The 25,940-nt window shown below is 38.8% G+C and overlaps 2 protein-coding genes, 1 long non-coding RNA gene and 1 pseudogene across 3 annotated transcripts; all 4 read left to right on the top strand.

Annotated features, from left to right (window-relative positions):
• Positions 1 to 5,271: 5,271 nt before the first annotated feature.
• Positions 5,272 to 7,459, top strand: LOC133736261 (coatomer subunit epsilon-1-like; annotated as a pseudogene).
• A 3,690-nt stretch (positions 7,460 to 11,149) lies between these two features.
• Positions 11,150 to 12,850, top strand: LOC133739449 (uncharacterized). Its single transcript, XM_062167225.1, has 2 exons — positions 11,150 to 11,489; positions 12,233 to 12,850. The coding sequence occupies exons 1-2, from the start codon at positions 11,367 to 11,369 to the stop codon at positions 12,551 to 12,553; spliced, it is 444 nt and encodes a 147-aa protein (XP_062023209.1). The 5' UTR covers positions 11,150 to 11,366; the 3' UTR covers positions 12,554 to 12,850.
• Positions 12,851 to 17,505: 4,655 nt separating this feature from the next.
• On the top strand, positions 17,506 to 19,331 carry LOC133741549 (uncharacterized). The gene is made up of 4 exons (XR_009861996.1): positions 17,506 to 17,672; positions 17,843 to 17,964; positions 18,478 to 18,542; positions 19,083 to 19,331. It is a non-coding gene; the product is annotated as an uncharacterized LOC133741549 (long non-coding RNA).
• An 837-nt stretch (positions 19,332 to 20,168) lies between these two features.
• Positions 20,169 to 22,619, top strand: LOC133740763 (chloroplastic group IIB intron splicing facilitator CRS2, chloroplastic-like). Its single transcript, XM_062168714.1, has 7 exons — positions 20,169 to 20,461; positions 20,579 to 20,741; positions 20,833 to 20,921; positions 21,003 to 21,069; positions 21,964 to 22,014; positions 22,119 to 22,219; positions 22,544 to 22,619. Exons 1-6 carry the CDS (start codon positions 20,361 to 20,363, stop codon positions 22,185 to 22,187), a joined length of 540 nt encoding a protein of 179 aa, XP_062024698.1. The 5' UTR covers positions 20,169 to 20,360; the 3' UTR covers positions 22,188 to 22,219; positions 22,544 to 22,619.
• The last annotated feature ends 3,321 nt before the right edge of the window (positions 22,620 to 25,940 follow it).

Raw genomic sequence — 25,940 nt, 5'->3', positions numbered from 1 at the left:
AGCATTAATTTTAGTTAGAGCCGCATACACACCTGTAAATTCAGTTGCATGCGACTAAAGTAAGATATGCCAACTTAATTTGCTGCTTCTGATATAAAATATTGGTTTGCTTATCACATGATTAGGTGTACGTAATTGTGGAGAAAATGAATGGAAATGAAGGGCAGAGAGATTGGGACAGGAGGGAAGAGGTTCCTTTGCCCTTATGCAAGATAATTCTTGCATAGGGGCTGCCGCACCACGTGGCGGTGCGACCCTCTAATAAAAAACCAGAATTTTTTCCTCTCTTCCTGAAACTGTCTCTGCTTTTTAAATGTACAATACTCAAAAGACCCTCCCCCCTCACTGAGCAGTGATTGGTCTGCCGCACCACATGACTGTGCGGGTGCCCCACACAAGTCTTTCTCTACACAAGATATATCATCCGCAAAATCATACTGGAAAGGACATATAAAATAGAGAAGTATGAGTTAAAGTTCCATGTGTGCCACAACATATTCATCGAAGTCAAGCCTCAGAGATTCAAGTCTTCTTGAACATGCCTTTTTTGCCTTCCAACACATACGTACGTTGAACTAATTGGTAGTACTCTTGTTAAGTCACTGGACTATATGTAACAAGTTGCCCATTTAGTTTGATGATGAACGACTACAAATTGTCTTCTGAACATTCTCTAAGACGTTCAAATTTTTTTTTTTAAGTCAACATAATTTTAAGATGGAGGTATCGCTAGCGGTGGCTACGTTAGATGTAGCGACCGTGCAAAGGTGTTGAAGCGTACGGCCCTTCCCATTCCATCTAACTCCAGCCTTAGAGCAACTCCAACAATTTCCCCATATTTTGATTTTTCCCTATTTTAAGGAAAAATGAGCGTCTGTTGCTCCAATAGATTCCCTATAACTATCCCTATTTTAGAGATAGTGAAGAAAGAGAAAACCAAATTCTCTAAATTTACAGCAATCTCTAAAATTTTAAAGAAGAATTATGGAGATTTTAAATATTGCTATAAAGTAGGGAACTTGTTGGAGTTGGAGAAGAAAAAGAGGCTAAAGTTTTGACTTTTGCTTCCCTGTAATACATAAATTATAGGGAATCTGTTGGAGTTGCTCTTATGGTTTTAGGAAAGAGAGTGGGCCCTGCTTCTTCCCATTCCCCATGTCAGATGCCCACATGGGTGAGCCGACTTCATTTCTTGGCTGTGAGGGTATCCTTAAGGGTAGGACTCATCCTGCTATTTCCATGCTCCAGCCAAGAAGAAGCAGAGAAATCATCCACTACATGGAAGGTTAAGAATCCTACATTGAAAAAGGCTCTAGTGAACTTGTTGAATGAGGATGCTCACTCTGATATGTTGATGTAGTTTTGGTACACAAAGGGTAAGGGGATTAACTTTATTTTAATTTAATATGTATTATGCTTTTTTTTTCTTGGATTAAATTATGTTTAGTCCCTGTACTATAACCATTTTTTCGTTTCAGTCCCTGACATTCTCAATTAATCTGAAAAGTCCCTAACGTCAAAATTTCCGTCTGATTGGTCCCTCCCGCGTCAAATTAGGAGTTGGCCTTAGGTGAAATGTCCAATATACCCCTCTGTTATTTCTTTTTCCTTTTTAATTTCTTTTTCTTCTTCTTTTTTATTTTTTCTTTTTAATTTCTTTTTCTCCTTTTTTTTTTCTTTTTTCTTTTTAATTTCTTTTTCTCCCTTTTTTTCCTTTTTAATATCTTTTTTGCTTTTTCTTCTTTTTTTCTTGTTCCTTTTTAATTTCTTTTTTTCCTTTTTTTTTTCTTTTCATTTTGCCTACTTTCTCCTTCATCAACCCACCAATTCCATTCCGATCAAACTCCACAACCCATTTGTTTCTCTCCCCAAATTGAAACCAAACCCAGCAAAGACCTAGCTTGGCGGTGCAGAGATGGACATCGAGCAAAAGCAAGAGGCTAGGAGCTGATCGATCACTTCTTCACATTCTCTGAAGCCATCTCCCTCTGTTAGGATCCGCCCTCGCCTCCATCATCGCCGACGCCATCTCCCAAACACAAGCAGATCCCAATCAGCTCTGAAATTCGCCGCTAAACCACTCCCCTCTTGTTTTCACAGCCTACTTCTCTCTCTCCCACTCAAATCTCACTTTCTCTCTCCACATCAAGCCTCAATTTGGAAACTTTTCACTGAAAACTACCATTTTTTCATACCCTGAGGTTTTTGGGTCTTGCTCAAAATAGTGATTTGGATTTTGGGTCTGGTTGAAATGATGGTTTTTGATGGCCAAGTTGACCAAAACCAAAAGTGAAGAAGAAGAATAGTGATGGAAAAGGAAAATGGCCGCCGGCGTGGAGAATAATAATTGAGGTTTCGGGTCGATTTGGATTGGTTCGCCGACGTGGCGCTACCGAAGCAGCAGGATACGATGGTCATTAAAAAGGAAAAAGAAAAAAGAAAAGAAAAAGGAAAAAAGAAATTAAAAAGGAAAAAAGAAAAACAAAAAAAGGAAAAGGAAAAAGAAAAAAAAAAAAGGGTCGCCGGCATGGAGAACAAGAATTGGGGTTTCGGGTCGATCTGGATTGGTTCGCCGACGTGGCGCTACCGATGCAGCAGGATACGATGGTCATTAAAAATGAAAAAGAAAAAAGACAAAAAAAATTAAAAAGGAAAAATAAAAAATAAAAAAGCAAAAAAGAAATTAAAAAGGAAAAAGAAAAAGGAAAAAAAAAATTAAAAAGGGAAAAGAAAAAAAAAGGAGAAAAAGAAATTAAAAAGGAAAAGGAAATAACAGAGGGGTATATTGGACATTTCACCTAAGGCCAACTCCTAATTTGACGCGGGAGGGACCAATCAGACGGAAATTTTGACGTTAGGGACTTTTCAGATTAATTGAGAATGTCATGGACTTTTTTTCTTTTTAAAAACCCCACCCCATTCCCACCCTTGATGGGGCTCGAACTCCTGACCTCTTATTTAATCTGTATTATGCTTTTATTATGATGTGTTTATTGGGTTTCATATGGTTTACAGTGTAAGTGTGTAACGTTATGTTTGTAGAACTTACTTTTACGGCCAGAATAGTACATACGTTAATATATACATAGAGGTTCTAGAACCTACACTTGTACAGAACCATTCATTACAGTCATAAAGCACATCCTAGGCCTATAGCTAAGCAAAAACGCCTTGGCTTTAAAGGAAATCTAGGCTGTTAACTACTCACGTCAAGCGTGCAATTGTGGTACGTATAACACTTCTTAGAAGACTCATAGAAGAGCTTCTGCTAGTAGAGACTAGACAGAGGATTAGAGAGACCTTCTACCCTCATCGCCAAACTTCTAAGTAATATAATAAGGTGTCAAGGCACCCTCCAAACCTGCCTAACCCACAATCAAGTTAGGTCCAGCCAAAGGACCAGAGACCCTATGCCAAACCTGAATAGCTAGCCAAGACCGCATGAGAAGATGTCACACCGTTGGTGACTCCAAACCCGACATCAGCTCCGTCGCTGCCAATCCAATATTAGTCTACGGGGAATGTTTACTTCAGCCTTCTATGTTCAAAGAGGACATCAATCAAAACAACCCAAGCAAGATCTTTGCACAAAAGACTCAGATCCGATTGAGCCTATTGAAAACCCGCAGTGCTAAAAAGAGTTGAAACTTACAACAGCGGTTTCATAAGGATTTCATTATGTATATTTTATGAGAATATAGTATACAGAAGATTCTCTTGAGAGTTTATACAAAGATTTATATAAAATTTACATTCAAGTTACGGTAAAAGAAAAATAGTTATATCAAATACAATTTTGAACATTTTGATCTATTATCGCAAACTGATATCTCACCACAGTTGTCTTCTTAAAGATATAGCTAAAAAACCACCATATTCAAGTTCAAATCTCGTTGATGCAGATTAGAGTTTAGATCCCAATTTATGTGACCTGGGAGAGGAAGCGTTTTGACATGATCCACCGACACGTATTAGTCTATGGGTCTAGAAAGTCTTTAAAGATATCGTGTGATCTCGATAAAAAAAAACATGTAGCTAAAAGAGATGTTGACAAAGTTTTGCCAAAGACTCTAAATTTCATTAAATATAATCTATATTATTATTAAAAGAATAGGGTTTGTTAGCTAAAATTCAAAATTTTGACATAAATGACCCTAGAAAATTAATAAATTTTGAGTATTAATTAAATCATAAAGACAATTATGACATTTACAAAATATATTTTTATTAAAAAAAAAAAAAAAAAAAAGGGAAATGATGGAAAAGGTCACAAATTAGAGTGTGAAATGATAAAAATGTCACCTAGTTTCCCACTTAATAAAAAGGTCCACTATAAATTATTAGTAATATTAATTTAGTCCTTGTTAATAATAAGATAATGTTAAAAAAAAAGTCAATTTTTAATTTTTCTGATGTCCATTATGCCCTTAAAGCCAAATACACGTTTATAACTCTACATTCAAAAATGTTAGGTCTCAAATCTTTTCTCCATTTGATCAGAAATCCCAAAACAGAGACCCGATTAGAAACCCGGTAGAAGATGAAGATGAGCGTAGTCGAGGCTATCTGCAACAAGTACGACCGATACGACATCGATAAGAAGAAGGACTCTAACGTCTCCGGCGACTATGTCTTCGCTCGCCTCGATCTACTCCACCGTCGAGTCTGACATTGAAGCTGTTCTTCAGGTTCAATCTCTTTCTCGAGAGATTCTCTAATTTGATCTCTGTTTGGTTTCTGGAAAAGCTTGTGAAGTTGAAACGTGATAATGTAATATCTAGACGTAGGTGAATGAAATTGACTAGAATTTTAGTTATTATTTGGTCCTATTTTTCAAATTGAGACTGAAATTTGAGTAATTTTGAGTAGCGACAGAGAGAAATGAGGAGCGAAAAGGTTCCCAATCCCAACTACCACCTCTCTCAAGATCTAATGCTTTCTTTGATTCAGTTTTTGCTTTATTCTGTTTGCGAAATGAAATTTTTGGATTGTTGTTTTTTTTTGTCCGGTTTTGCTTAATTGTTCGTCTTAGATGTGTTTAGCTCAGGTTCTTGATTCTCAAATCATGAAGAATTTGATTTATAGGTTTTCTTTTATTGTAACCCTAACTTCAATTCTGAAATTTCATCTAAGAGCAGGAGACTCCGCTTCGAGCTGCTGTTAATTATGGCGAAGGTAGTGTAGTAATAACTCTTTTCTTCAACTATTTCTAATGATTTCTGCTTTTCAATGTGCAATTTTGGTCAATGATTCATTAGGTTCAGTTTGTTCAATTTGTTGTTACAGTTGTGTTCTTAGCTCAGATAGTTGATTTTTGGTCATACTGTGCTTGATTCATAGTTTGGACTTCGTTTTTTATTGCTTTACTTCTCATCAAGCTTCAGATAGATCTATGAGTTTGTGAAGTTTATAGTCTCTGTTCAGATCTGGTAGTTAGCTCACTAGGAATTGCTGGCTTTAGTAGCCAGCTTTTGAATAGTAGATGTACTCTGGGAGGTTTTGATTGTTATAAAAAGTGATTGATGAGTTCATGTGATCTGATCTGATTGCAGCTTCCGAGTGTTGAGATTAATCCGCAATTCATAACATTTAAGCATGTTACTATGGAGTCCAATAAGTACACATGTGTTCGGGAAACAATGCCATAGAATAGTATTGTGATTATTGATATGAGTGTGCCGAATCAACGCCGACTCTGCACTTATGAATCCAAACTCCCAAATCCTTGCTTTGAAAGGTAGGTTTTAACTTATGACTTCGTATTGACATTGATAACTGGTCATGCTTAGCCTTTTGGTATTGATCTTAATATGCTTCTGCTTCAACTTGTTGAACCTCGGTTTACTTAATTATGAGTGCATGACTTGTAGTTGTAATTCAACTTTCTATTACATGTGTTACATTTAGTGGAACCATCAGCAACTATTATATGCAGTTTAAGTGTTAGCATTATTTAAATTTCTAGTTTGTTCTTGCATCTAATCATTTTACATCAAATGAGTTTTGATGCGGTCAGTAGAATATATATACAGTAATTTACAAATTACAATGCTTTACATTGCCATTGTCTTTGATAAGGAATTCACCTAAAGTGCTTCGAAGTTTTATTTTCTCTAGTTGGAGTATGTTTCGGATTTCCATATTGTTTTAGTTTTCTTGAGCTAGCTAGTCCTATTAGAACAAGCAATCGACTTGGTTAAAATGTGTACAAAATCATTTAAAAACCCCATTACTAGTGGCAGCAGGAAACTCATATTCGAAACAAAATTTAAGGTCGAAAAAATGTGAATTGCAGTAACCAATTGCCTATGCATGCTTGTAAGTTTTAGATAGATTATGCAATGTACCTCTTGCATTATGTTAGCTTTGTCTTTAATGATGCTAGTGATAAGTTATGCCTCAACCAGTTCATACATTACTGCATAGTCACATGATAGAAGTGTTGTTCCAATTATCAAATGATGATGATCTTGATATATTCTCAAGTCTGATGCATGCTGCTTATTCTTTTTCAGGGATCCACTGAATGTCAAAATATTCCTCAAAATGCATAGGTCTGATTATGCTAAAAGATGGCTGAAGGAAATGCAAAAGATTGATAAGGACCACACCTTAACTCAAATTGAAACAGCATGGCAAAATCTGGCTGTGGTAATTCATGAATTTTGTTCTCCCTTTATAGTTCCCTTACAGAGAAGTTATAGTCCATATTTCTAATTACACTTTCATTGTATTCAAGGTGGTTCTAAGTTACAGGAGGCATATCTCATCTTCCAAGATTTCTCTGAGAAGTCTCTGGTTACAAGCTTGATTTTGAATGGAAAGGGAAACACTGCTTCTTGAACCATGGAACAAGGCAAGTCTCATTAATTAGTTGTAGCTTAGTTAGAGATTTTGAAATGTCTACAGGTAGTAGTCAATTTGGACAAATGTAATATAATTTGCACTATACATAAGTACATGATTACAGTCTTATGGCTGAACTCAATCTGATTGGATAGATACACACTAGTATGTTGATTTGTGAGTTCAAATATTGCTGTGTGCATTATTATGGATTTAGTAATGCTCCAAATATATGAACATCCTGCTTTTCAACTAGAAAATGGCACTGAATATGCACATGTTTTCAATATTTGAGTAATATGGAGTCATTTTGTGTTTCTCACAGGATGCAGAGGATCTAGAAACTCTAGCCAACCTGGTCGTATGTTATCTTCACCTTGGAAAACCACCTTCTCGTTTTGTCAGGTAAAGTTTGTTGGTAGTCATAATTATGGGGAATATCTTCACTCGGGGTATTATAATTCAGGTGTTAGCTACTGTATAACATAATGGTTAATGATTCTACTCACTGCTTTTCAGCCAATCAAGACTTGCACATCCAGACCACGTCCTCGTCAAAGGTGCCTCAGCTGTAGAAGAGAGCTTTGACAGAGCTCTTCAATCAGTTGCTTGAAATCTGAGAGATTGATTTCAGATGAGCTAATTAATGTTATTGTATACTCCTCACACCTTTGTGACGGCTCTTCTTTTGATTTTGTAAGCTAAGAAATTAAGAATATATAAAATTTAAATGAAAATGTGTATTTGGTGACTGTTTACATGATTAGTGACTTGGTCAGTGACATATTCATGATCATGACATGGCCAGTAACTTGAGGTTAACGGTGATCAGTGACATGTTCATGACTGTGACATGGCCAGTGACATAGCCAGTGACTTGAGGTTAACAATGACTTGACCAGTGACTTGACAGTGACTTGGTCAGTGACATGTGTATAACCTTACAAACTGTAACCTGACCAGTAACTTGGCCAATAACATAACCAGTGCCTTGAGGTTAACAGTGACCTGGCCAATAACCTTACAAAATAAGGACCTGGCCTAACCAATGACATGTGTATAACAGTGACTTGGTCAGTGACTTGACAGTGACATAGTCAGTTACTTGGTCAGTGACATGGTCAGTTACTTAAAGTTAACAGTGAACTGGCTAGTGACCTCACTAACCAGGGACCTGGCCAGTAACTTGGTCAGTGACATGGATATAACAATGTGTTAACCTCATGTCACAGATTATGTAACTGATCATGTAACTTACGATGTATGTAACTAAACATGTAATTGACCATGTCACTTACTTAGTGACTTGGCTACTGACCAATAACATGGTCAGTGACATGTTCATGATTGTGACATAGCCAGTGACTTGAGGTTAACAATTACTCGACCAGTGACCTGGATATAATAGTGATTTGAAAATTCCAAAATATGTCAGTGACTTGGTCAATGACATGTGTATAACAGTGACATGCAATGTGATTTGGCCAGTGACAGGGATATAATAGTGACTTTTGAAATCGATTTTTCTAAAGATTAAAAAAACTATCGAGATTAATAATGTTATCGATTTCAATATTAAAACAAAAGTTTCAGTCTTCATAAAATGAAAATTGGAATAAAAGAACAAAACTATATATTTGTTCAATGATCTTTTGAAACTGTACTATATTACAAGAGGATATACAGTAATCCAGTTAGAATAAAGCAGCTATCAAACATGCTATGAATGAGAAGATGATCAAGAGGCTAGGAGAACATGTTATATCTAGCCTTATACACCATGTAGCTGCAGATATGTTTGAGCATTGATCTTGAATCTCAATTACACAAGCAACCTACTCCATTTTCTTTTCTCAACTGCAGTCCAAGCACTCAATTCTGGCGTGTTAACGGTGCTATAGTAACCTGCCATTGCATTTGTGTAAACAGTAAGCCACAGCGAACCAACAAGCAGATGTTTAGGTAGAAAGTACACCAAATCATACATATAACTATGTATGAGCAGAATTGAAACTAAATTTCAGATCAACATCAAAATATGCCAATCTGCATTTCTAAATTCCAGATCTACCTAAAATCACAGAGAGTAAGCATGGAAAAAATCAAATCATAATTCAGCATCAAAAGTCAATACTAATTCACAGCACAAGTCAAAACCATATGCACATTCCACATTATAAATGGAGTTTCAAGAGCTATGCTTAGATACAAACAAACCGTGTTGGAAAACCATGACAACTAATCAAAAACATTAATGACACTAATCATCAGACTTCTCATTATTTTCAAAACACCAAGAGCTTCTCATATCATCTACAAATTCAATTGACTACATTGAAGGATTTGTTATAATTAACAGAATAGGTCTTCTTAATAACTGGAGGTCTTCCTTCAATCCTAAAGATCCAATTCAAGCAAGCCAATTTAACTCAGAGGGAAAAACACTTTACTGCATAGAAATAGTATTTGGCCATAACCCAAAAGAAACTGATGTCATGGATCAGGTGAGACACTCCAAGTGAAATATATATATATATTATCCTTCTTATCTTCCGATGATACAAGATGATATTCAATTACTAAAGTACTTATTCAAGTATTTGAGGATCCAGTAAAGCTACACACATAATTGATGATTCAAATGAATATAACTGATATTGAATATAGCAATGCGAAGCAGGTTCCTCGTCTAACATTCACAGCAAACACTATAGTATTCAGACTCCAAATTCACAAAACTGTAGCCAATTTCCTCATCGCAGTCCTACAAAACTTAACTCCTAACATATGATACTATGATAGTAATTAGTGATCAGAAATTCACAGAGACTGAAAATCGATTTGTGCATCGCAACTGAAATGCCAAAAAACCCTAACAAAGCAACACCAAAGTAAATAAAAAGTAAAATGCAACTTCATCCCTTCAAAACGAAAAAAACTAACTCTTTCGAAATGATCCATACGATCATCTCTACTAACATGAAAATTAGTGATCGGAAACTCGATTGTGCAAGTTTGCTACTGAAAACGGCAAAGTGAAACTTCAAAACGAAAGAATCGAACCGATCGTCGGAATGCGCAAAAACTAACCCGATCAAACCAGTTTTCGGCCACAATTACAGTTCATTTTTTCTTCAATAGTAAAACCTACACCTACCTTGATGGTGAGGTCGAGAGGGAGAGCCCAGACGATGGAGTTGTGCTTGGAGGCTCGTCATCTCGCCGAGCGCTTACCGGCCTTGATGAGCACCGATCCCAACTGCAGGGCGCGATCGATGAGCTTGGTCTGATCGGCGTCGGAGTCGAGGATCCGCTCGAATGAGAGATCGATGGCGAAGGGCGGCGAGTCGGAGATGTCGAGGAAGGTCTCGAGGAGGTGGTCGCGGTCAAGGAGGTTGACGTGGTAAGGGTTTGGAGAGAGAGAGAGAGGCCTTGAGGAGCACCGATCCCAACTGCAGGGCGCGATCGATGAGCTTGGTCTGATCGGCGTCGGAGTCGAGGATCCGCTCGAATGAGAGATCGATGGCGAAGGGCGGCGAGTCGGAGATGTCGAGGAAGGTCTCGAGGAGGTGGTCGCGTTCAAGGAGGTTGACGTGGTAAGGGTTTGGAGAGAGAGAGAGAGAGAGAGAGAGAGTGAAATTTTGGTAAAGGTCCGAGTCCGAATGGATAACAGGGAGAGAGAGAGATATATATATCTGCCAATGGCAGCTTTGGTAATTATGCTTAATTTGAGTGGCAGGTTGTAAAGAGATGACCTTAATTATCATGGGAACATTTGTGTGTTCTGGATTATAATAGGGCACTTCAAAATGACATCTTTTATCATTGGCAAAAAAAAAAACTTGCATATTCAGAATTTGTGTGAAGAAAGACTAGTATATTTTAGAAAAGTATCATTTTTAAAGATTTGTTACCCTTTTTTGCTTTTTAGTCGGTGATTTCACTGATTTGATTTGTTTCCTAATAACACCAGTGAAGCAAATTAATGCCTAATTATTAAAAAATAATAATAATTGTTCAGCTCTTTTACCAGTGACATGGCAGGCTCAGATGTCACCAACTGGTTGGACAGGCAGAACGAGCCAAGTTCCAAGGAGCAGAAAAAAAAAAAAAAAAAAAAAAAACAGCCAATCAAAAATCCTTCAAGCGAAACACATGGTTCCTTACTCCAACCCCTCCACCGACACGTCACCCGGTCCCACCATTGCAACCGGCAGTAGCCCGTAAACGAATCATCTTCCAAAGTTCCAAAGCAGCGCTTTTAATTTTCCCATGAAACTCTCTATTTATATTTAAAGCCCTGAGAGAGATGTAAGAGTCCCTGACCCAACAAGAGTAATTGAGCTTCACGGACCCCCTCTGGGATTAAAGGCTTAAAGCTCTCTCTCTCTCGCTCTCAAGACTCCTCTCGCTCTTATCCTCTTCAAAAATTTGCTTCCTTTCTTTCTTATTCTTCACCATTTCTCTCTCTCTCTCTCTCTCTCTGTGGTTTGGTTTGAGACTTTGAGACTTTTGAGAAGATGACTGGATTTTCAGAAGCCGAAAGCGTCACTCTTGACCTACTCAAGAAGAAGATGGCGGAGTTTGCTAGAGAGAGAGACTGGGATAAGTTCCACAGCCCCAGAAACTTGCTCTTGGCTCTGGTTTGTGCACCCTTTACCAAACCCATGAAGCTTTTTTTCTCTTTGTTTTGTTTCGTGTCATTTAAGTTGTGCCCAGAACGTGTTTGATGGATTGCTTTGTTAATTATGGCCATGATCAGTTGTTTTGTTTAATCTGTATGATCCATGAAATAGGGAGGATCCAAATATTAAGCTGGATTTCTTTGTTATTATCATATTTTTGCTTTCGCTTTCTTCATGGGTTTTTGAAGACAGCTGACTCTAGTTGGATTGCAGAAATAACTCTATTAACAAATGGTTTCTGGTGTCTTGGACTTGATTTTTCTATTGCATGTGTTCCTTGCCTTCAAGTTGGTATATTTTTTTTTTAATTCCATTTCACCCTCTCAAAACCCAAATAGTTGAAGTTTTTAACTTTTTAACCAGGGAGTCAAAATTGACTTCATTGCAAGCAGATCTTCCTTTTTGTTTTTGTCATGGAAAAATCTTCCAAAACAATGTTCTCTCAAAACCCAAATAGTTGAAGTTTTTAACTTTTTAACCAGGGAGTCAAAATTGACTTCATTGCAAGCAGATCTTCCTTTTTGTTTTTGTCATGGAAAAATCTTCCAAAACAATGTTTTTCTTTTGTGTTTTCCTGCGCCCTTGTGCTTTTACTTTTGCTTTTGTGTCGCATCCCAGAAAAAGATGTTGAATTTCAAAGGAATCAGAAAGGTAAAATTGGGTTTGATGCAAAAGGTTTGGCCTTTTTGGTGAAATCTCAGGTGGGTGAAGTGGGAGAGCTTTCTGAGATATTTCAATGGAAAGGTGAAGTTCCAAAGGGCCTTCCTGATTGGAAAGAAGAGGAAAAGCAACACCTGGGTGAAGAGCTCTCTGATGTCCTGCTCTATCTGGTCAGGCTCTCTGACATATGTGGTGTTGATCTTGGCAAAGCTGCTCTGCGCAAAGTTGAACTCAATGCCATTAAGTACCCAGTTTCACAGAAACAGAACCAGAACCAGACCAATGGCACCACCAACCCCCACACAACCACCGCCATTAACACCAGCAATGACAATAACAATACAGAAGAGATCACTGGTTGATTTCAATGGCAGAAACCCACCATGGGCCACCACATCTTTTTACTTTCTGCAGGGTCGGTGTTAATACTACTACTATATTTGGGTGCATGAGGTTTTGTAAGGCTATGCTGGCTTGGAGCATAGGAGTGTAGCTTTTTGGGGATGGCCTTCATTGCTCGAGTCAGACTACTGTTGGTGGTGTTTTGGGCATTTATTCTCACAGATTTTCTTAGTGTTTTTGGCTTCTGAATCGAATCCCTCTGACAGTTGTGAGATACTGTGGTGATACTAATATATTTTCCTTTCCTTTTCTGTTCATAGCTAGACTTGCACTTTTATCCAGTTTTGTTTTTTTTCTAACGATACTGTCATCCAATTTGCTTACTGCTTTCACTTTTCAAGGAACGTGACTTCATTATTTGGCTCCTTCTTTAACCAGTAATATGAATTTGAACATTGCTCGAAGAAAATTACTGTTCATTGGAATTGAGAAGGATGACATGATATGGTCAATGAGCTGAACTGATAAACTTAATAATTGAGGTGGGCAAATCATTACATGGTTTAGTGTTCATCACTTTAAAGACTCTAGTGGGATCTTTTATTTTTTCTCCTTTCTGAATCGAAAAGAAGCAACTCCAAGGTTAGTAAATTGGTGGTGTAGACTTTGATTGCTATGCCTATCCTCATCTATTAATCCATTGTATACAGAAACTTAAAATGAGTTAAGTTTCCATGACTTTCATTTCCGTTATCTTTTTCATGGGGATGGAAAATTAAAATTCCTGTTAAGTTTATTTTCCGGTATTTGTTAAAGCAGGGAAAACATTTAAGAAATACTATTTGACAGTGTTTGGTCAGGAAAGGAAAGAAAAAATATATCAATGTTTCAATAATATTTTTGTATTTTAAAATTTATCATCATATGTGAAATTGTCAATCATTTGAGTAGGGATATTGTAGTCCTAAATTTTCATAATAAATGCTCAGAAAGAAGAAGGGAAAATCAATCCCATGAGTTCTGAAAGGAACCATCTTCCACCCTATTACTACATAAACTAGGTTATTTAACCATCTTTGACTAGGTTACTTAAAATACAAGTACTATTAATGTAGTAATGTTCATACTATTATGAAGTGTATTGAAAACCATAGTATATAAAGCTAATATTTAGATAATCGGTAGATTCGGTATTTATCAAAACCAAACCAACTTTTTTGGTAATTTTTTATTTCGGTTTTATCGGTCTCTGTTACCAAAAAGTCGGTTTACCAAACTTAAAACATCGGTTGGTATTCGGGCGGTTTGATAATTACCAAACCAAATCGCAGCCCTAATCTCAGCACACAGTAATGATATTTAAGTTGGCCCTTGTATCCATCAAGGACAGCGCGTGAGAAATGAGAACTGGGAAAGTGAATATGGACTAAAACTCTTCCTCTTTGATGAGGAAACCCCCAACCAGACCAAACTCTACACAGTGTCATCAATCATGTCTGGTTGGGCTGGGGAGCCTTGGAGTCGTGGAAGACTGGGAACTGCATGTATAGTTGTAGACAGGTCATGTGAAATGATAGAACAAGACGCTAAAAGGTGTCTACAGATATCATAAGATTTCAACCTAGACAAGGATAACTGCATACTGCTGGTAGGACCAACTTGTAACCTTGGAAAGAAGACTCGTGAATGCAACTCAACAGAGGATTTTAAAAGAGGATGAGATAGACGTAGTTAAGGTTGTGCTCCTTTTCAAGGAAAGGTGGGTGGGGGTGGAGGTATCTGGAAATTTGAAATTTCTATGGATGCAACAACAATCACACAATGAATGAGCCTGCTGTTGAGATTGTGTAAGGTACAAAGCATGCAACACATGGCCTGTACCGTGAGTCATATGATTGTATTTGAGTCTCCATGCACCCCTCTACCCGTGTATGTAGCTACGAGCAAGGTAGTGAATCTGGAAGTTCAGTACTATTTCATTAGCGGAAAGGAATATCTTCACAAATGGTGTATGAAATATAGATGATTCTACACTTTGGTGTATGAACTTTGGAAACTATTAGAAGAGAAAAATTCAGCTACCGTCCCCAAACTATTCTGCCAAGGTCAATTTGATACCCGAACTCTCAAAAGTATCAATGTGATACCCAAAGACCTAAATTAGCATCAACGTGATACTTCCGTCCAAAAATTTTTACGGCGCCGTTTGTTTGCTGACGTGGCAAGCACGTGGATCACAAAAAAAAAAAAGTGAAATGACCCATTTACCCTTCTTTTTTTTGGAGAAAAATTCAGCTATCGTCTCCAAACTATTCTGCCAAGGCCAATTTGATACCCGAACTCTCAAAAGTATCAATATGATACTCAAAGACCTAAATTGGCATCAACGTGATACTTCCGTCTAAAATATCTGACGGCGCCGTTTGTGTTGTTGACGTGGCAAGCACGTGGGTCCAAAAAAAAAAGGTGAAATGACCCATTTACCCAAATCGAGCAATTGACAGTGTGTGGGAGAAGCCAAAGGTACCAAGTACCAGCTGCCAAGTCTTTTTCTTGATCTAATTGTGCTCAAATGCTATCTGGGTTGGTTTTGCTTTTTTGGTTTATGCTGGGTTTATTTTTAGTTCTTGTATACATGAATTCATAGTTATATGTTGCTTTGACCTTGTGATTGTGATTTTGATCGAAGTATCTGATATCTGTTGTTACTGACATGACGGTGGCGGTGGAGGAAGATGACGCTGAGGTTGTGGCGGTGGAGGAGGGCGTTTGATGAACGGAGGTTCTATTAGCGAATGGGTGACGGTCTTTGCGAAGAAAGAAGATGGTTGGTAGAGCTAAGGTTCACCAGAATTTGGTGTGCAGCGAACCAGTTTCCCAGTTGGTTGTCCCGAAAGAGGAAAGTTGCTGGGCGGAGAAGAAGGAAATCGGTTTTGGCGGAGAAGAAGACATGGGCGTCTCTGGGTGCCCAGAGCAGTTTTCTGGGTGCAGAAAGATTTGATTTTTTTTTTTTTGTTAATCGTGTCACCCAACTTTGGTTTTGGGTCCGTCCGCTGGGAGTTGAGTGCGAAGAACATGAATTTGTAGCAGGAATTGGAGAGGATGATGGCAGTGTTGGTGATGGTTTGGGCGGAGGGGAAGGAGATGAGAGAGAGGAGGAGGCGAGAGAAGAAGAAGAGGACTGAGGTTGAAGAAGAAGCATAAGCCATTTTTCTTTGATTCTTGGGTGGAGGAGAAGTTGCGGAGCTTGCGGCGGTTTGGCTAGAACAATATCCCAGAAGAACAAGAACAAGAAGAAGAAGAAAAAAATTAACAAAAAAAAGAAGGGTAAATTGGTCATTTCACTTTTTTTAAGGGCCCACGTGCTTGCCACGTCAGTAAACAGATAGCGCCGTTAGAGATTTTTGACGGAAGTATCACGTTGATGTCAAAATACGTCTTTGGGTATCACATTGATACTTTTGAGAGTTCGGGTATCAAATTGGCCTTGGCACCATAGTTTTGGAACGATAGCTGAAATTTTCTCAAAAAAAAAAAATGAAAATTAACAAAAAAAGAGTAAAAAGTCGATTTTGCCCTTTTTTTTTACCCACGTGCTTGCCACTTCAGCAAACAAACGACGCCGTCAGAAATTTTGGACGGAAGTATCACGTTGATGCCAATTTAGGTCTTTGGGTATCACATTGATACTTTTGAGAGTTCGGGTATTAAATTGGCTTTGGCAGAATAATTTGGGGACGGTGGCTGAACTTTTCTCCTATTAGAATGGTATATCAACTTTGCATTTCAACATCATTTTGATATATCAGGCAAACACCGTTAAGTTCTACTATTTAAAATTTTTGCAAAAATTTAAAAGATATCATGCAGATAATAAAACCTTCCCAATTAAGGACTAGCCTTCAACAAGCCACAAATTGACCTAACGACCTCTTGTCTAAGCGGTTACTAACAGGGCGGAATCACTGCTACCTTAGTGAAGAGAAATTATAGTAAATTCAAGCGAGATAGTCTCCGCTAAGCGCAACTCCGCTAGCGGAACTTCTCCCTTTTCTTCTTGCAAGCGAGATAGTCTCTGCTAAGCGCAACTCCGCTAGCGGAACTTCTCCCTTTTCTTCTTCCAAGCGAGATAGTCTCCGCTAGCGGAGCTTCCCCCTTTTCTTCTTGCAAGCGAGATAGTCTCCGCTAGCGGAACTTCTCCCTTTTGTTCTTGCAAGCGAGATAGTCTCCGCTAAGCGCAACTCCGCTAGCGGAACTTCTCCCTTTTCTTCTTGCAAGCGAGATAGTCTCCGCTAAGCGCAACTCCGCTACCAGAACTTCTCCCTTTTCTTCTTGCAAGCGAGATAGTCTCCGCTAAGCACAACTCCGCTAGCGGAACCCCTCCCTCCTGCATGCAAGACAGTCCACTGAACGGCAACCAGCCAAGTCCCCACGACACTGCTTGCCGCTTACTATCAGCAGAGGAAATTCCGCCAACGGCAATTCCCGAGGTAACGCCTCATTCTGACGACGACCGCCACGCGGCGTTACAGTCAAACCTACGACGACCGCCACGCAGTGTGGCATAAACTACGTCCCTACGGGACAGGGGGACTTGTCAACAGTCTACGACGGCCCTGATCAGGCATGTTGACCCCCGCCACTCGGGTATCAAAGATTGGGCTCACTACCCAACACCCTTAGCCGGGGAGTGGGGGACTCCCTAGGGGGCCTTGCAGGGGTGTAATGCCCCGTAGCTTAAAATTTTTACTAGTTACATTTACTGGTTTTGACCGAGGAGTTGACTTTCTATTTTGTCTGTTAAGTTGGGAATTTCCATAAGAATGCCGTAGTATACGAAAAATCGAGTTCGTGGACACGTAGTTTGTTTAAATCAGAATTTTGACGGGAAAGTTATGACTTAAAATAAGAGTTACTATACTTAGCTTTTGGGTTTTATTTAAGTGGTTTCCATTTTGGGAAGAGAGAGAAAGAAAAAGCATATCCAAATCGGGAGAACCCGATTCTTCCTTCCCCTTTCTCCTTCTTTTCGCGCACAGTAACTGGAGAAAACATTTCCGGCTAATTTGTCGTCGTCAAGCCACCCCAAGTCGTCTCACCGGTCAGAAAGCTTCCTCTCTTCCTCCTCTTCCATCTCAGGTAAGGATTTTAGGTGATTAGGCTTGGAATGAAGCAAATCGAAGAAGAGGGAAAAACTGAACATTTTCGATTTCTTGATTGGGTTTTTGGTTTCCGGTGATTTTCGGCCGGAAACCTTGGTGAATCTTGTTGTTGGAAGAACACTGATCTTGTGGGTATGCTTATTGCAGCTTGAATCGACCGGTAGAGGAGAAATTCGAGATGAACAGTAGCGTGAACAGTAGCTGACGAGTTCTTGGTTTTTGGTTGATTTTTCCGGCTATTTCTGCTTGATTTTTGGTTGTGGTTGCAGGTATAGAAATTGTTGGGTGTGTTGTGGAGATGATTTTGAGCTAAATAGGTTGACCGGAATTGGATTTAATCTTTGAGTTTTGTGTTAGATTTGAGGTTGTTCGGATAGTGAGATTCCTTGGAATTTTGATGTTGGATGTGGTTGTTTTGAGTATTGTGGTTTATAATTTTATAGGTTAAATGCTCTTGGTTATAGTTTCGTATTGAATTAATGTGTTGGAAAGTTGGAGTAGTGATTGTGGATTGAAAAGGAAAATTAAGGGAGAACTCGGAAATTTTGGGAAGGAATTATTTTATAATTTGGTGATTAATTTATGGTTGAGTTGTTAAAGAGTTTCGAGGACATTGAAATTGTAAGGAATTCCGAAATTCGAGAGTTGAATCCTTAATTGAAGAATTGGTTGTTAGAGGAAATTTCTTTTGAGTAATGAGTATTAATTTCTGAATGATTAAGCTTTGACTCTTAGATTAATTTTTTTTATCGAGGTTAATTATATCATGTCCATTGCTACAGGACGTACTGATCCCTCGAGCGAGGAGGACACGGGCAGGCAGCAGGATTAGCTGCGAGACTCACCAGTGAGTGGACTTTTATTTTATTTAAATGATGCATGCAGCATGGCATTAAATTTATAACTTGATTATTGTTTGGATAAACGTGGTTTTTGTGGAAAGAAAAGAATTTAAAGAAAGGAGTTGGCAAGGAGGCTATTTTCGGCGCATGCGTATCTTACCTAGTCGGCAGTCCCCTCTAGGTAATACTCTGGTCGGCAGTCCCCTCCAGATGAGGTAGTTAGTCGGCAGTCCCCTCTAACCACCGCCTCCTAAATCCGGTCGGCAGTCCCCTCCGATGCGTCATCTGGGCGGCAGTCCCCTCCAGATGGCATGAGATGACTAGACAGCAGTCCTCTCTAGTTATCGAACGAGTTTTCTTGAAAAGGATATTTTAAAAAGGAATGAGTTGGAAACGTTTTATAAATCTCGCTGCATGTCAGATTTTATTAACAAGAAAATGGGAAAGCATTCAAGCATTGGTTTCATAATTTATTTTAGTTTCGTCCACTCACTCTAATGGTTTTTAAATGTTTTCCCCTGGGCCCTTCGGTTTCAAATGCCCAGATTTTCAGATTTGCCGAGGCCGCGTCCAGGAACTTGAGGCATAGGAATCTGCGCTTCCGTTTTGACTGTAGGTTAATACTTAACCTACCTTGTATGATATCGGCTTAGTTATGTAGCACTGCTCTGATAACCTTTTAAATTTGGAGAATGTTATTCCCTGAGAATTTGTTATTGTAGTGAAGTTAAGATGGGATTCATACTTTCGGAATGTAACATATAGACTTGGAATGTAAATGTTGGAATGTGTATCTGAGTAGGAGCTTAATTTTAATTATGTCCAAGTTTTGTGAACTTTTGGGTAGCCTATTTTAGGGGAGGTTCTGCCGATTTTTCGGTAAGATTTCACTTAAAGTGGGCCCCACAGGCTCGTATCCGGGTTTCGGGGTGAAACTTGGGTCGGGTTCTGTCAAGGGGCCCACCCGAAAGGGTATAAAGCGTTTGTTCAGTTAGTACATGGTTGAAAACGCACCGACGCTAATTATGCCTTGGCAAGACGTACTCGGAAGTAACGCTTCGAACCGCTAGGCAACTCCCCAACCAAGATTGACCTCCTTGACTGGGGACTTGGGGGACTTGTACTTACATAGGCATTTGCAAGCATAATTAGCTATAATGGGCCACGCTCATACTACCGCCAACGGTACAGACTCTCGCCAAATGAGTGACCTACGGGAACACAGCTAAGCAGGCTACCGCCTGAGCCCCGGCTTACCCCCAGATCACCGTTGACGCGCCGATACGCGCCGCGCCAAGACAGCTCCAGAAGCTGGGAATTGAAGCACATCAGTCCCACATCGAAAACATGGAGAAGAACAACTCCCTCCTCACCTATAAAAGGTTCTCTCCTCTCTCCTCATTAATTACGCATTCAATACTTACCTACTGTTACTTTGTCAACATAAATACATTAACTAACTTAGGCATCGGAGAAGAGAAGACCGCCCAACGCGGTCTCCCTCTGACGCCCTCTGTAATTTACTTGACAGGTAGCGGAATCTCTGAGAGTATCACAAGTAGCGGTCCGCCCATCGGACCAGCGTTAACAAAGATTTAGCTACCGCTGAACTTTAAACATTAACAACTTGTCTCCTTTAAATTTGTATGGGTTTTCTTAAATTTGACTTCTTTATACTTTAGCTATCCATGTAATTGGCTCTTCATAGCTGCTTCAATATATTCTCAATTAATCATTCATCCCTTTGTTGCAAAACGCATGTACTTGGGTTCTGATAAGAACCCATATAGAGCTCTCATTGTACTAGTTGCTATATTCTATCCATGGCAGCGGTCTATCTCTTTTCCTCTGCGACTAGTCTTCCCACCCTTTGGAGCTCGCTGTCACCGCCATTGCCTCAAACCGAAGAAGTTCTCGGTACCCTGTAAGTGAAACCTACTCTGCTTTTTTGTTACCGGCCAATTTCTCCACAAATTGTAATCTGATATGTTTGTCCTGGTTTTGTTCATGTAAACGTGTTGCATATATCATATCCACGAAGACCCGGTAGAACTCGTTTTCTGAATAAGTGTTCAGTTTCAACAAGTTTTTCTGTACAAACTTCCTTGCCGGAGAATAGCGATAGATTTAAAGTGGAATACACTCCTTGGATGATTGTTGGATTGGGTAACTCTGGAAATAAGTACCATGGAACTAGGCACAATGTAAATTTGCTCATGTATTTATTTGTTTAGTTATTTTTCGATTATGTGCTATGCAAAGACTAAGCTTTTTCATGTGGTTTTTGCATCTCAGGTTGGTTTTGAAATGATAGATAGTATTTCCAAAACGCAGGGCATTGTGATGAATACAATTCAGTCAAAGGCACTGGTTGGAATAGGTCGGTCTTCAGTCCTTGTAACTTTTATTTTCATACTCTTATACGTGTTGGTGTTCATTCAGATTTCTTGGTGTCATCAGTACAGGTTCATTGGAGAGGTACCAATTTTGGTGGTGAAGCCTCAAGCTTACATGAATTATAGTGGGGAAGCGGTGTGTTCTCATCATCTTTGTTTGCTATCTTGAGTTAATATAGGTTCATTTTGGTGTTATATACGTTCGATCGTGTCTTATTACTTTATACCTGAAACTCTGGGACATCCCAAAGGAAATGACTGGGTTTGCTTGACATATTATTAGAGTCAGAGTCTTAAATTGTTGTTGCAGTAAGTGGTATGACTCAGTAAACTTGAAAATGGCCCCTTATTGCGATGATTATTTCTATTTTCCTCAATGCCATAATCGGTCTTTGGTTACCAACAATGGGTTAGTAGAAATAGTCAGGCCCATGTTTTTCTCTCCTCACAGTGGTCTGGGGTTCAATTTCCCTCTCAGTAGCTGCCTAGCTATTTGCTCAATTTTCCTGTTTCTTAAAGATTGTAGATTTTGGCAGTTGCTGCAGTTTCAACCCTAGTCCAAGAAGCTGGTTTGGGGGAACTCTGGGTAACCAAAAAAAAAAAGGTCTTGAGCTGAAGGGCTGTACCATTTCATGCCTGGGTGATATGTAAATATTGCTGAAGTGGCTCCAAAGTGTTCTATCTTAAAAACATCACAATTATTTACCCATCCATTTACGTACAGAGGTCTAACCTGGCCATGTAGTAAACCTACAGCATCGAATACAAAATCTTAAAATGTTTGAGAAATAGAAATCATATCTTAGTTTTGGATAGTCATGTTTTCTGGATGATTATAGTTCATCCGTATAACATTGTGATCAACAGTGTTTTTCCTTGTGCTTTTGTTGATGAGTGTACTTATTTCAAAATTATTTATGAACATTAATTGCATATATCTCCTTTTATTTACTTCATATTGGAATTGAATGTGATTCTAGCAACCTTAAGATGGATTCTTTGTCACCTATTCTCATTTCTGGTTCTTAAGGTTGGACCACTTGCAGCATATTATCAAGTACCTCTACGTCATATATTATTGGTATGCATTTTTTATTTTTTTTATCTAGCTTAATCTTCGTTCAGACTAAATCAATCTTCAACTTGAATATGACATTATATGTTGTCCGGAATATGGACTTGTAGGTTTATGATGAGATGATCCTACCAAATGGTGTTTCAAGATTGCAGCCAAAAGAAGGACATGGAAACTAGGGCTGAATGGGTGGAGAATGCATGCATCTGAGGTAATGTATTTTGCATTCTCCCCCTTTTGCTGAACGTTTAGTTTACATTGCCAAGTCCTTGATTGAGTCTTCATGTATCTTGAGCTGTTTGTGGTTTGTGAATGTAATAGAGACACGATTGCCAGAGATATAACAGAGATATCTAGATTGACAATATGAGTAGGTAGATCTTGTTTTATATATGCAGGATTTTTTATTGTTTAATCAAGAGACATGTTTTTTTTTATTTTGTACTATGCAGCCAGCTTAGAGACGATTGCTTGTCTATAATTACGAATCATTTTACCTGATGATTATGACTTATGTTATTCTATATGTTTCTAGCGGGCAGCAAAGACTCGGAAAGAATACACCCAAGAACAACTTGACAAAGTGCACATTGAAGTGGTTGACTATTTGCAGACTTTGCTATAGATGGAGACTAGCAAAGTGATTTTGAGTAAGGCTAGCTAGATGTTTTTTGAACAATTTTGGAGTAGTTGTATTGTTGCAGCAGCTGCAAACAAATTAAACTACACGTAGTTATTGCAATGGTATGTTTTAGGCTAGCCTTGAAGTAGGTTTGGGGTCTTTTTGCCTATTTTTTGAACTATTATTATCTCTGATGTTGGATACAAATTAATGCAATGTCCCGTATTCAAATTAATTTGGAATTTCATGTTGTCAAATGTGGATTTGGTTGATTTTGTAGCAGCAATTACAAAGTGGACATCATGCTCAAATAAAGGACATGATGTATATACATCTATTTTAAATCAGTATTAGACTACAAAAACGATGCCATTAAAGAGATGATATATCATATTGGAAACAAAAATCGATGTCTCTTTATTCAAAGCACATCGAGTTATTAAGTAAGAAACGATGTAACACAACCCAATGAACATCGATTTATTAAGTAAGAAACGATGTAAAACAAATCAATATAATGGACATCGATTTATTAAATGAAAAACAATGTCTGGTATAAGTATGAACATCGGTGCCAACCTCAAAAACTGATGTTTAATAGAAAAATGGACATCACTTCATAAAAGGAAACGATGTCTAACAGAATAATGAACATCGGTCGAGTAATAGAAAAGAATGTAGATTCAATCTTAAATAGTGTGATATATGGCAAGTACCCGTAAAGCTTATAAACAACAGGCAAATTTCAAAAACACCGATGTCTAAGAATATATTGCACATCGTTTCTAGAATGAGTAACGATGTTAAAATGAATACTAGTGCTATTGGACCTATATTTCGTTAAGCATTAAATGCATAAATATGAAGGTTTAACAATATCTAAAAACACCAATTTGTGATGATAATAGCAGTTTAACATCGATTCTGGAATCTAATCCGATGTTTATTGTTGTATGGGACATCGGTTAAAAACCGATGTCTATTTTTTGGCGATCTTTTACATCACCTACTGACACATCGGTACAAATTTTTTTTACATCGATTTCTGGCCAATGTATATGAGAAAAATTCTAGTAGTGAAAATAATATGTTCTCATCTCAAAACCATTATCAAAATCTTATACATTTCAATCAAAGCTCAAACAAACAAAAACCACTTTTCTTTCACATTCCATTTATTTTCCTCAACATCACATCGCATAACAAAAGTGAACAACTCGCCCAATTCCACCAAGATATATATTTTTCACATAAATACACACACACGTAGTCATCCACTCAGGGATGCCACTAATACCAACTATAGTTTTACAAATTGTACTTCTCGAAAATCATTTTACATCAAATTAAAACATTGTTTTAACTTACCCATGAACTGTTGTTAATCAAGTTCATATATTTTAAAACAAATAATTTGTTTCGATAAATACTATTATTCATGCTAATAATTAAATCTACTAAATTAAAACATAACTAATTTATCAACCGAAACACCGTGAGATGTACTCACCTCTAATTCCAGCTGCGTCTTCTCTAACAGCCAAGATCACACAATCACAAAATTTTCGCCCAATACAATTCCGTCAAACACCTAATCACATACAGTCTCAACTTAGCACACAAATCACAAAACATAATTATACGACAATCCAACAGTCGGTTCCTCATCCGAGACCATCCAACATCTTCGGAACACTTCTACGATCAAAACAATCAAAACCATAAGTCGATCGAACGGCCTAATCCTCACGAATCGAAAACCGAAATGAATCGAAGCCATAAAAACCCTAACTTAATCATGCAATCTCCAAAAATTACGTGTTGTATATCGAAATACTCGTATCAACGAGTAGATCGAAATCAGAAACAGAAACTGTCCCTCGGGTGACTGGAAGCAACCGCCAAGCGTCGCCGTCAACCTCCGAATTGAACGGCGAGACCTATGCCAAACTCTTCCTCTCAAGATGCACAACAACTTTCACAACTAGCACCAAGCCTAAATCAAAGCAGAGAATCCGGAAAATACCTCGATAGTGGCTAGATTGGATAATTGCCCAATTTTTCGATTTGGCTTGGTTCTCCTTCCACGCTTCGATTCTGTTAATTCTACTTGGTGAGCATGATCAGCATCTTCAGAGGGTTCCAAAATGACCGGTGGCTCGACCTGTGGTGGCCAGAGGATGGAGAAACCGGCGTTGACCTAAAACTGAGTTAGGATCGGGTTCTCCTTGCTGCGCCATGTAGCAGCGGAGATGGGTTGCAAAACCACCACAGACAGGCGGAGGAGGAAGAGGCGAAGCTAATGCAAGTGCTGCCACATCCAATGGTGGCTGGACGGCGAAGATATGGCCGGAAGAAGGATTGAGGCGATTTCCGGTCGGGGGGAGAGAGAGAGGGGCTGGGTTTCCAATTTTGGAAATTCTGTCATTCTTTGCAATTTTCGGAAATTTTCGTCCTTTATACAAAAATGAAAGTTTTTTCTGAAACCCATAACTTCTTCATACGAATTCCAATTTTTGCGTTCCGGATATGCACGAACTCTTATTGACGCGCTCTATGACTTATGCGAAGGAAGTTTTCACAGAATCCTAATGTATAAAAAGTCAACCTTCAAACCACGAAAACCTACTAACGAACACTTTATTAATTCCAGGAAATTTCAAGAAATTAATAACAAATTTCTGGAGTATTACAACAGGAGACCTCACAACCTCTCTCTATGACTTCAATGGCATCCACGTCGTTGATTGAGACATGGACTGGCAGCGGTGCTGCGCGAAGAGGCAGCGTAGAGGCTATGGATCGTCACCATGCTATTCTCGTGCAACTGGTAGAAGTGATGTTGGGCAGGGCTCGGCCGGTGCTGCAAACAATGTCAGAGTTGACGGTGACATGCCAATGGATTTGGGTGTCCAGATCAGTATGGCTGGACTGTGTTTGGGCTCAAATCTGAGCTTTGTTCTTGGTGATTCTGACGATGATTGTCCGGTGGTGTTCACAGGTAGCTGGGCTGGTCTTTGGCGGTGGTCCAAGTAGCCGTGCTATTGGCGAGGTGATTCCCAGTGATGGAGATGTCGTGGTCTCTGTGGTAGAGGTGTTATTACCTTAGTGAATTGGGTTTGTGCCCAAATTAGCTGGGGCAAACTATTAGGCCTCTGCTTAAGGCTCTTGGAAATGGGCTCATCAATGCTGCTATGGGCCAGAAAATGAAGATGTAAGCAAAGCGTGATGGGCTTGAGCTCTTCAACGAGGCATCTAAGTCAATTCTGATGGTCAAGGGGTTGGGCAGTTGTGGGGCCCACTTCACCCT

This window comes from Rosa rugosa, chromosome 3, assembly GCF_958449725.1.
Source record: "Rosa rugosa chromosome 3, drRosRugo1.1, whole genome shotgun sequence".
NCBI lineage: Eukaryota > Viridiplantae > Streptophyta > Magnoliopsida > Rosales > Rosaceae > Rosa > Rosa rugosa.
This window is presented reverse-complemented; position numbering and strand designations above follow the sequence as displayed.

Excerpts from the sequence above, each read along its gene's own strand:
- LOC133739449 (XM_062167225.1), top strand. The coding sequence starts at position 11,367 with ATGACTGGATTTTCAGAAGCCGAAAGCGTCACTCTTGACCTACTCAAG. Across the intron at positions 11,490-12,232 it reads GAAACTTGCTCTTGGCTCTG|GTGGGTGAAGTGGGAGAGCT; the intron begins GTTTGTGCACCC and ends GTGAAATCTCAG.
- LOC133740763 (XM_062168714.1), top strand. The coding sequence starts at position 20,361 with ATGGCAGCGGTCTATCTCTTTTCCTCTGCGACTAGTCTTCCCACCCTT. Across the intron at positions 20,462-20,578 it reads GAAGAAGTTCTCGGTACCCT|ACCCGGTAGAACTCGTTTTC; the intron begins GTAAGTGAAACC and ends ATATCCACGAAG. Across the intron at positions 22,015-22,118 it reads CTCTACGTCATATATTATTG|GTTTATGATGAGATGATCCT; the intron begins GTATGCATTTTT and ends ATGGACTTGTAG.